Raw genomic sequence first — 10,117 nt, forward strand, 5'->3', positions numbered from 1 at the left:
GAGGTTGGCCCAGGATCGGACATTGTTTCGTTCTGCTGTGCATGGGGTCGCTATGAGTCGGTTCCGACTCGATGGCACCTGACAACAACAACAACAACCACAGATTTAACTATTATCTATATGCAGTGAATCTTCATGACCCTGTAAGTAACCTGAAATGAATCATTGTACTCTCTGATTTTTATTTCCAGTATATAACAAAATACCTGGTGAAACTCCTCATTCAGTGTACTAGAAAACACACACCACATTTATTCATGTATCTTTTTATCTATATTTATGCCTTTACATATAACAGATAGATTTATGAAGAATGGGAACTCAGCCAAGACCTCTTTGCTGAAATCCATCCTCATCTACCCAGACATTTCCAGGTGGATGTCCAGAAAGCCCGCCTCACATTGACTGCATCAGACTCTGATGAGTCTTGTGAGTTGTCTCTCCCATCGTTGGCCTCATTCTTTTTTCTCTCAATAATACAGACTAAAAATGTGAAGTCCAAACTCAATGCCCCTAATCAAGTCCTACTAATTCAATCTCCTAAAACATTCTTAATTCTTTCCTCCTCTCCCATTCTCACTGTCACAGTTCAATTCTTCATCATATTTCCCCAAGACTACTGCAAAATCCTCAACAAGCTGATGTCTGTCCTTTCAGCCTTGTCTTTCTCCAATTTACCTGTTAACTCGGTCCTCTAATTCTGATCCCAACAATTTCCTATTTAATATCCATGGCTAGCTCTACATGCTTATCTAGTTGGCCTCAAAATTTTAACCCCTCATTCCTTTGTATTTTTGCTCCAACCTATAACTTCTGCAGTTTGTTGTTGTTAGGTGCCATCAAGTCAGTACCGACTAAAACCGACTCTATGCACAACAGAATGAAACACTGCCTAATCCTGGGCCAACCTCACAATCATTACATTTGAGCTCATTGATGCAGCCACTGTGCCAATCCATCTCGTTGGGGGTCTTCCTCTTTTTCTCTGACCCTCCACCTTACCAAACATGATATCCTTCTCCAGTGACTGGTCCCTCCTGACAATACATCCGAAGTATGAGAGACGAAGTTTGGCCATTCTGGCCTCCAAGGAGCACTCTGGCTGCACTTCTTCCAACATAGATCTGTTGGTTCTTTTGGCAGCCCATGGCACTTTCAATATTCTCCTCCAATACCATAACTCAAAAGCATCAATTCTTCTATGGTCTTCCTTATACTTGTCCAGATTTCGCATGCATATGAGGTTACTGAAAATACCATGGCTTGGGTCAGGCGTACCTTAATCCTCAAACTGACACCTTTGCTCTTCAACACTTTAAAGAGGTCTTGTGCAGCAAATTTGCCTAATGCACTATGTCATTTGATTTCTTGACTGCTGCTTCCATGAGTGTTGATGGTTGATCCAAGCAAAATGAAGTCATTGACAACTTCAATCTTTTCTCCATTTACCATGATGTTACATACTGGTCCAAATGGTGAGGATTTTTGTTTTCTTCATGTTGAGGTGCAACCCATACTGAAGGCAGTGGTCTCTGATCTTCATCAATAAGTATTTTAAGTTCTCTTGGCATGTGTATATTGGAAGAGGTTAATGAATCTTCCTCCAATCCTGATGCCACATTTTTCTTCATATAATTAAGCTTCTGTGATTATTTGTTCAGCATACAGATGGAATAAGTAGGGTAAAAGAATACAACCATGGCACACACATTTCCTAATTTTAAACCATTTGGTGTTCCCTTGTTCTGTTTAAACAACTGCCTCTTGATCTAAGTATAGGTTCCTCATGAGCACAATTAAATGTTCCGGAATACTCATACTTTACAATGTTGTCCATTGCTTGTCATGATCCACACATAGTCAATAATGCACAAGTAAACATCTTTGCATAGTCAATAAAGCACAAGTAAACATCTTTCTGGTATCCTCTGCTTTCAGCCAAGATCCATCTGACATCAGATATCCCTTGTTCCATGTCCTTTTCTGAAACCAGCTTGAATCTTTGCATAGTCAATAAGGCACAAGTAAACATTTTTTAGTATTCTCTGCTTTCAGTCAAGATCCATCTGATATGAGATATCCCTTGTTCCATGTCCTTTTCTGAATCCAGCTTGAACCTCTGGAAATTCTCTGTCAATGTATGGTTACAGTCATTTCTGTTATTACCTTTAGTAAAACTTGGCTCACATGCAATATCAAAGATATTGTCCGATGATTTCCGCATTCCACTGAGTCACTTCTCTTTGGAATGGGCACAAATATAGATCTCTTCCAGTCAGTTGGCCAGGTTGTTGTATTCCAAATTTCTTGGCATAGATGAATGAATGCCTCAAGTGCTGCCTCACTTTGCTGAAAGATTTCCATTTTTATCCCATTTGTTTTCAGTGCCTTGTTCTTTGCCAATCACTTCAATGAACCTTAGACTTCTTTCTTCAGGATCATTGGCTCTTGATCATATGCTAACTCTTGAAATGGTTGAACGGTGGTCATTTCTTTTTGATACAGTGACTCTGGTTATTCCTTCCATCTTCTTTTGATGCTTTCTTCATCATTCAGTATTTTGCCCATAGGATCCTTCAATACTCTAAGTCAAGGTTTTAATTTTTTCTTCAGTTCCCTCAGCTAGAGAAATGCTGAGCATGTTCTTCCCTTTTGGTTTTCTAACTCCATGTCTTTACACATTTCATTATAATATTTGACTTTGTCCTCTCAAGCTGCCCTTTGAAATTTTCTGTTCAGCTCTTGAACCTCCTCACTTCTTCCATTTGCTTTAGCATCTCTACACTGGAGAGCAAGTCAGAGTCTTTTCTGACATCCATTTTGGTCTTTTCTTTCTCATCATCTTCTCCATGGCCTTTTGCTTTCTTCCTGTGTGATGATCTTGATGTCATCCCACAACTCTTCTGATCTTCAGTTTTTAGATACTAAAGACCGAACTTGTGAGGTTACATCATGTTATTTCATGACTTCATGCTTTCGCCCATAACTCTCTGTCTGGACTGTTCTTTCACTTATTTTCCACCTACCAATCTCCCATCATCTTTCAAACCCAGCACAGCCATCATCTTCCACAGGAGACAGAGGTGCAACTTCTGTACCCGGCGTCTCTGCTATACTCACCCACCTTACTTCCACTGCATTCTAACTCGTTTCTATATGTGTCTGTGCTTCCAGGGCCCATCACAGTTTCTGACATAGAATCTCAGTAATCACTGACTCTGTGTGTGCATTAAGTGACTAACTCCTGCTGTAGTACTGTAGGAACAGCACTGGACTGTGAGCCACAAGGTCAGCAGTTCAAACCCACCAGCTGCTCCTTGGAAACCCTATACAGGGTTGGTATGCATTGGAACTGACTTGACGTCACTTAACAACAGCAACAAAATAACCATACTAGGAGTCCTGGTGTGGCGCTTTAGGATAAGCACTGGACTATATGGTTGGTTTGAATCAGAAAGTCAATGGTTTAAATCACCAGCCACTCCTTGGAAACCCTATACAAGGTCACTGTGAGTCACAATTGATTCGATGGTGCTTAATGTAACCATACTGAGAAGCCCTGAGAAGCGTAGCGGGTTACAAGATGGGCTTACGAACCACAAGGTCAGCAGTTCAAATCTACCAGCTGCTCTGCAGGAGAAAGATGAGACTTTCTGTCTCCATAATTTACAATCTTGGAAACCCTATGCAGGGTCATTATGAGTCGGAAATGACTCGACAGCATCTAACAACAATCATACCAATACCAATACCGATCATGAACTGACAGTATTGAGCTTTTAATTTAAAGGCTTGGATTTTTTTTTTCTTTCAAGAAATTTGTTTAATTCTCTTTACTTCCTTACTTCATGATTAGACTTCTATGAAGTTATTGGAATGAAAGGATCAAAGGTTTCCCTTTACTTCTCCTTTCTCCTGGAAACTCATATTGAATTTCATGGGCTCTGGGCTAAGTAGAGTTAATTAGCTGCTGCTTAATGTAAGACAGGATTTCAGACCATGAATAATGCCGTGGAGGCAGCATAGCCGTCTGTATTTGTAATATGAGAGGAGAAAGCATTCTTTTGCAATAGCCCTAACATCCACATTAGATTTTAGTGATAGAACTCCTATGTTTTTTAGCAGAATTTGAATGGATACAACATACCTGTAAGACCGTTTAACTCATTCCGACTAGTTTTCACCTCATTTAATAACTGGTCTCTCTCCTGTTTGATGTCCTTCACTGCACGGAGCCGCTCAGAACCTGCATTCACCAGTTTTACCTTCTCCAGCTCCAGGTCGCTCACTCTGGCCTCAAGCTCCCGTATCTTCGCATCTTTTTTATCTTTTAAAATCTAAATATATGGGTAAGTACAAAAAGCCCAAAACAAAACAAGATAATCTGTACATGTATAATTATAAATGACAGTCTACTAGCATCCTATTTATAGTTAGAATCTTCACTCTTTCCTAGCTTACTAAATTTGTATTCTTTTTTTTTTAAAGTTTTTATTGTGAATTGAGTGAAAGTTTACAGGGCAGATCATCAGTTTTACATCCAATAAATCATAACTTTGTTTCATTACAATTATTATAATCCCCTCCATGTACCATCAATTAGCAGTATTTCTCTCTATTCATTTTAGTTCTTTTTTTTAAAAAAAAAAAAAAACCATTCAGGCATATATAATAATTTACGCCACCAAAGGACACATTCTGCAAGCCTGCCTTCTGACCATCAGCTCCCAGATCCTTCTCTTTCCATGAATCTAGAGAATTTGTATTCTTTTTTAAAGCACCAATAATAAGTGAGGAAAACAAGAAATGTTTTACCTGTTTTTTTAATGTTAGGTATCAATGCCCAATAACACCTGCCACAGTCTTTCACTGTTTCTTTTCTATATTTTCATTCATTCAAAGGAAAATCCATTGATCCCCTATTTTGTGCCAGGTACATAAGGAGCTCTGGTAGCATAGTGGTTACGAATCGGGCTGCGAACCTTAAGGTCAGCAGTTAGAAACTACCAGCTGCTCCGCGGGAGAAAGATGAGCCTTTCTACTCCCGTAAAGATTTACACCCTTGGAAACCCTGTACAGGGTCGCTATGGGTTGGAACCGACTCGATGGCACTTAACAACAACAACAACAACAACAACTACTTTACACACTGTGGGTACAGTAGTTGGGCCAGAACCAGAGGAGACACGGTGAGGCAGCTGGGTGAGGATGCCCTTCATGTTGGCTCATCTTCCCCTAGTGCTGCCCTGTATAGCAGTGAACAAAACAAATAATGCCCTTGTCCCCACAGGGCTTGTATTCTAGCGAGAGCAGATACACAACAAACAAATATTTACTAAGTCCAGTAGAGAGTGAAAAGGAAAACACAAAGAAGAGTGAGTAAGTAGTCTGAATGTGCAGGGCAGAGACTGCTACTTGAGATAAGCTGTGAGCAGAAAAGAATGAACATATCAGGTCTGACATCGCTTTCTCTAGAAAGGCCTGCCTGCAAGATTGGTCCTTGGTTGGTGTCTGGGAACTTGGATTTCAGGAGGGTTTCAGCTACCCTGACAAAAGTCAGAAGGGCTCACTATTTGTATGAAAAATATGATTTATGCTGAACATCTGCTTTCCTCCCAGGAATCTGGAATTTGGATACACCCCACACAGAAACACTGGACACCGAGTCTCTTAACAAGGTGGCCTCATTGGCTAACACTTCATGTATTGTCACAACTCATTGCTGGGGGAATTATGCAAGTTCACTGTGACTCCACTGAGAGAGTTTGGAAGCTTGTTCCCGATTTCCTCTGGACTTCACCCATGTGGGGGAGACCCTTTGCTGATTTCCCTGTATCCTTTTGCTATAATCGATCACCGCCCTGAGTACAATATATTCCGAATCATGAGTGTTGTCCCAGTGAATCACTGAATGTGGGGGTTTTCTTTGAAATCCTGACACTGTTGGTCAAGAAGAGCAGTTAAAGAGCAAGCATGTAAACAGCTGGTGGAGAATTCTCAGTTAGGTAATGTGTCTGAGGTACAGCATGACGCCCAGTGTGACTGGAGTTAGGTGAGCTCAAGAGAAGTAGGAGGAGAGACAGTCAGAGAGGGAGCCAGGGACAAAAGCAAAGTGACTTGAAAGTAATGTACAACTTGAGATTTCATTCTGAGGTAAGAGGCTATTGGACAGTTTTTAGCATGGGAGTGGCAGAATATAAGGTTTTCATGACACAGCATTTCTAAATATGTAAAGAATTAACAGTAATGGAAGCAGGAGGAAGAATGGAAGCAGGAAGATCAGCCGAAGGCAGCTAACTGCAAGTACAAGTCAGAGAGGTGGTGGCTTAGACTACGGTGTGGTGAGCACTGGTTGGATCTTTGAATAGAGAAGAGAATATTAATACACAAACTTTAATTCTGCAATTGCAATGAACTGCCGGAAATTCTCTGTTGGGTGTGCTCTTTGGCAAACTCTGACCAAATCAACCTCTAGTCCCTCCTCGCAGAGCGCTTTCTCTCTTGACTTTTTTCGGACTCTTCTGTTAAGGATGCTACCCATTTTCCAGTCTGTCAAACACTAAAGATAGTAATCTCAACCTGTGCTTCATCCTTCAATATCCAGAGAAGAGTTCACTGTGTTACAGATATGAGGGGGGCTTCAAAAAATCTGAGGAAAAACTCCACTGTCTTTCCATTCCATTTCTCCATGGGTTTTTGAAGTCCCCCCCACCCACCCCCATATTAAGTGGTGAGAGATGGAGATCTAAGTTAGGGCTTTCTTAAAAAAAGAGACAAGACATCAAACTGAGATCAAGAAAGGTCACACAGAAAAGCTGGATTTTCTGCATTTTCCTCTTCTCTATTAGTAGGTTCTGAAATATTTTTGAGCCATGCACTCCTTTGGGAATTACCTAAAAGCATGAGTCCTTTCTCACAAAAACACACATATGCACTTACATGGGGACTTCAGTTTGTGGAAAATGGAAGTGAAAGATAATGGGATTTTTCCATGAAGATTCTGTAGCCCCCTTGTAGACACAAATACTTCTAAACAATTTCAGAGGATCCAAAAGCTCCGAGAACTCCTTTTTAGTATATTAGGTCATAGCTACAGAAGAAAGATATTTCAGAAGCGAAACCACCAGAAATGCTACAGACCTTAAATTCCTGTAGTTCCAGTCTCCTGTCGTTGATCTCTTTCTCAAGCTGAGCTTTCTCCACTTGCATGGCACCAGCGGTTCGTCCATGCTGGCCAACCAACTGCGTCATATTTTCAATTTGTTGTCGCAAGATCTCGATCACCTTGTCCTTTTCTGTCATCTGCAGCTTGAGGGCCTCACACTCTGTCTGTACATTTCTGAGGTGATCCCCTTCATTCTTCAGGTGCTGCAGCTCCTGCAATTTCAAGTCGACCCTGGAGCGGAGCTTCGTGATCTCAGCGTTGGTAGCCTCAATGGCTCTCTCTTTTTCCTGGAGGGAAGCTGTCAGGTCTGATACTGTCCTCTCTGAGCTCTCTAAGTTCATTTTCTTGGCTGTCAACTCTTCTACTACTTTGCGAAGCATCTCTTTGGTGGATTCAAGCTGAGCAGTCAAGGAAGACACTTTTTCTAGACTTTCATTCTTTCCCTGAATTGCTGCCATCTGATTGTTAAAGAAAAGAGATTTTCATGGATTTGGGAGGCTAGATGTAGAAATATTAAAAAATTAACTTCAGAAATATTTAAAAATTACTCAAAAACACTAAGTCATGAATTGGAAAATGTCCACTTTTAGGTTAACTATCACATTGCAGAACTCCAGATCCAAAACTGACAAGTGATCATTAGACCAAGATGAAGAGGATTTAAGGAACCCTCATGGCACATTGGGTTAAGCACTGGACTGCTAACACAAAGGTCTGCAGTTCAAACCCACCAGCCACTCCTTGGGAGAATGATGAGGCTTTCTGTTTCTAGAAACCCTACGGAACAATTCTACTCTGTCCTACAGGGTCACTATGAGTAAGAATAGACTTGACGGCAGTGGTTTGAAAGGACTTAACAATTAAGCTACTTGACAATGGCTTTTTAGGATGATGAGTTGAGAAGTTTCTTTTGAGGACATATTCTGAACTGATGTACAGTAAGGTAACACTGGCAACAGGGGGAAGTTTGTAGAGTTGAGGATAACTATCCTTATCCTGCCCCTTAATTATACCGCAGAGAAAAACTAAATAAGGGCTTTTATTCAACATGCCTTCCCATTCTCTAATCTACATTTGAAAAACAGTAAGATTCTAACTTCCAGTTGCTCTTTCCATCTTTCTTCCTGCCCAGGTTAGGTCACAGAATAGGGAAGTATCTTTGTCTGAGTCTCAGCCAAGACTGGTCCCTTTGGTTTGATTTCACATTTGGGAGAGCTTAGACTTTTCTGTGATGTTTTCTGTCTCTGTGACAGTAACTGGCATTAGAACTTTGTCTTTCTACTACTGAAGGTACAATGCTGTTAGTAGAGCATGCCACATTTTCCTATTGCTAGTCTTGGTTGGAGCCTGCCAGCAGCCCCACAGGAGAAAAATGAGGCTTTCTGGTCCCACAAAAATGTAAAGCCTCAGAAAGCCCAAAAAGGGTGGCTATGAGCTGGAACCGACTCAATGGCACTTCACAACTCTATTGTTGAGTGCACCTATCCTGTGTATACAAAAGCCTCAATCAGTTTTGGGAAAAAAAGAGGGAAAAGTTTCTTTGGGGAGAAAACAAAAACATCTGTTGGAAACTCCTTCAATACATCTGCACCTCAGATCACCCTATAGTTTGATACTGACTGCCTTTCTGAAGAATACATTAACAATTGTTCAGTTACCAATTTCTAGGTAAGAATAAAAAGACAAGCGGATGGAAGTTCAGTTATTCAACAATGCATAAATGAGAGATAAAAGTGTAATATTTTTAGTTTAATAAAAATGTACAACAGGTTTTGTAGATTGCTCACAGAATCTACAGGTATAAAATAGGCCCACACATGTTTTAAAACCCCCAAGAGACCACTGAGAACTAGCAAAGCCTTCCACATCTGGCCTTACCTGCCGCTCCATCTGCCCCTGGCACTCGGTCTTCATGGCCTTGAGGAGTGCTTCCAGGCGCTGCACCTCCATGTTCCTGTCATCAAGCTCACGGCGCAGGTGGTCAATGGTGATGCTGTTGCCAGTGTCCCGATCCCACAGACGTTTATTTTGCTCCTTCTCCAGACTCAGCTCCTTTTCTCTTTTATGTAGATCAGCCTAAGAGAAGAAAGGAGTGGTTTTCATTCCCCCGCCTAGTATTACACAATGGAAATCATCATTGAAGTTTTGAGGTGACTTAAGAAATCTTTGATTTTGGAATTGGATTCTTTTTTCATGGGTCAGGTAAACAATAACAAGTAATTCTTACACTAGAAAGGGCAAGCAGACCAGCCTGGAACAGCTAGAGCAACAGAAAATACATCTTCAAAGAAAGATCAACAGGAAAAACACACCAAAAAAAAAAATGGCAGTATGGCTGGCTACTAAAAGAATAAGAAAGTTGTTCACTGGGAAGCCATCAAGGCAAGCAATCAAGTTCCTTCAGGATAAACCTTCCTCTAAGACTGAAACTCAATGGGAACACATGAGCAGGCCTGTAAGCTTGCGGGTACTCAGGTTGGTCTTCTGGTGAGTGGAAGAGGGGGAAAGGCAACAAGGAAGGAATGGGCTGAGTTCAACTACATTCCGTAGTCTCCCATGGACCTGAAGATGAGAGAAGAAGGTCTGGTTGGTCCAAAATATGGTGAGACCTGGGGACACCTGAGCCTATGGACAAGGATATAGCCACAAAGGGCTAGAGATGAGAGTGAAGCATCCAGGTGATATGGATAGGGATGGGCATGTAGACATTGGCTACCTAAAATGAGGGGGCCATAAAGGTACAAAGTGACTGGCTTACAAGGTTTCAAGGGGGAGCTTAGTTTAATAGTGTGTGGGGAAAGAAAGAGTCCCTATTGAATAGTTTTCATCTTGTCTAGATGGGTCTGGTTAAAAGTGATGGAGATAAGATTCTTATGATTCATTAATGAGTGATTATTATTATGACTAATTGCGACTCTCACAATTGTAAACACAGAAGTTTTATAACAAAAA

At 41.0% G+C, this 10,117-nt stretch overlaps 1 protein-coding gene across 1 annotated transcript in view; it reads right to left on the reverse strand.

Moving 5' to 3' along the window:
- The window catches only part of CCDC158 (coiled-coil domain containing 158), a 116,570-nt gene that overhangs the window by 75,090 nt on the left and 31,363 nt on the right, over positions 1 to 10,117 (reverse strand). Inside the window, exons 10-12 of the mRNA XM_006871582.1 lie at positions 9,044 to 9,241; positions 7,141 to 7,623; positions 4,148 to 4,337 (exon numbers count right to left, since the gene is read on the reverse strand). Of these exons, the coding sequence (XP_006871644.1) occupies positions 4,148 to 4,337; positions 7,141 to 7,623; positions 9,044 to 9,241 (871 nt within the window). The remainder of the gene's footprint in view (positions 1 to 4,147; positions 4,338 to 7,140; positions 7,624 to 9,043; positions 9,242 to 10,117) is intronic.

The sequence above is a fragment of the Chrysochloris asiatica genome, unplaced genomic scaffold (assembly GCF_000296735.1).
Source record: "Chrysochloris asiatica unplaced genomic scaffold, ChrAsi1.0 scaffold00169, whole genome shotgun sequence".
NCBI classification, from domain to species: Eukaryota; Metazoa; Chordata; class Mammalia; order Afrosoricida; family Chrysochloridae; genus Chrysochloris; species Chrysochloris asiatica.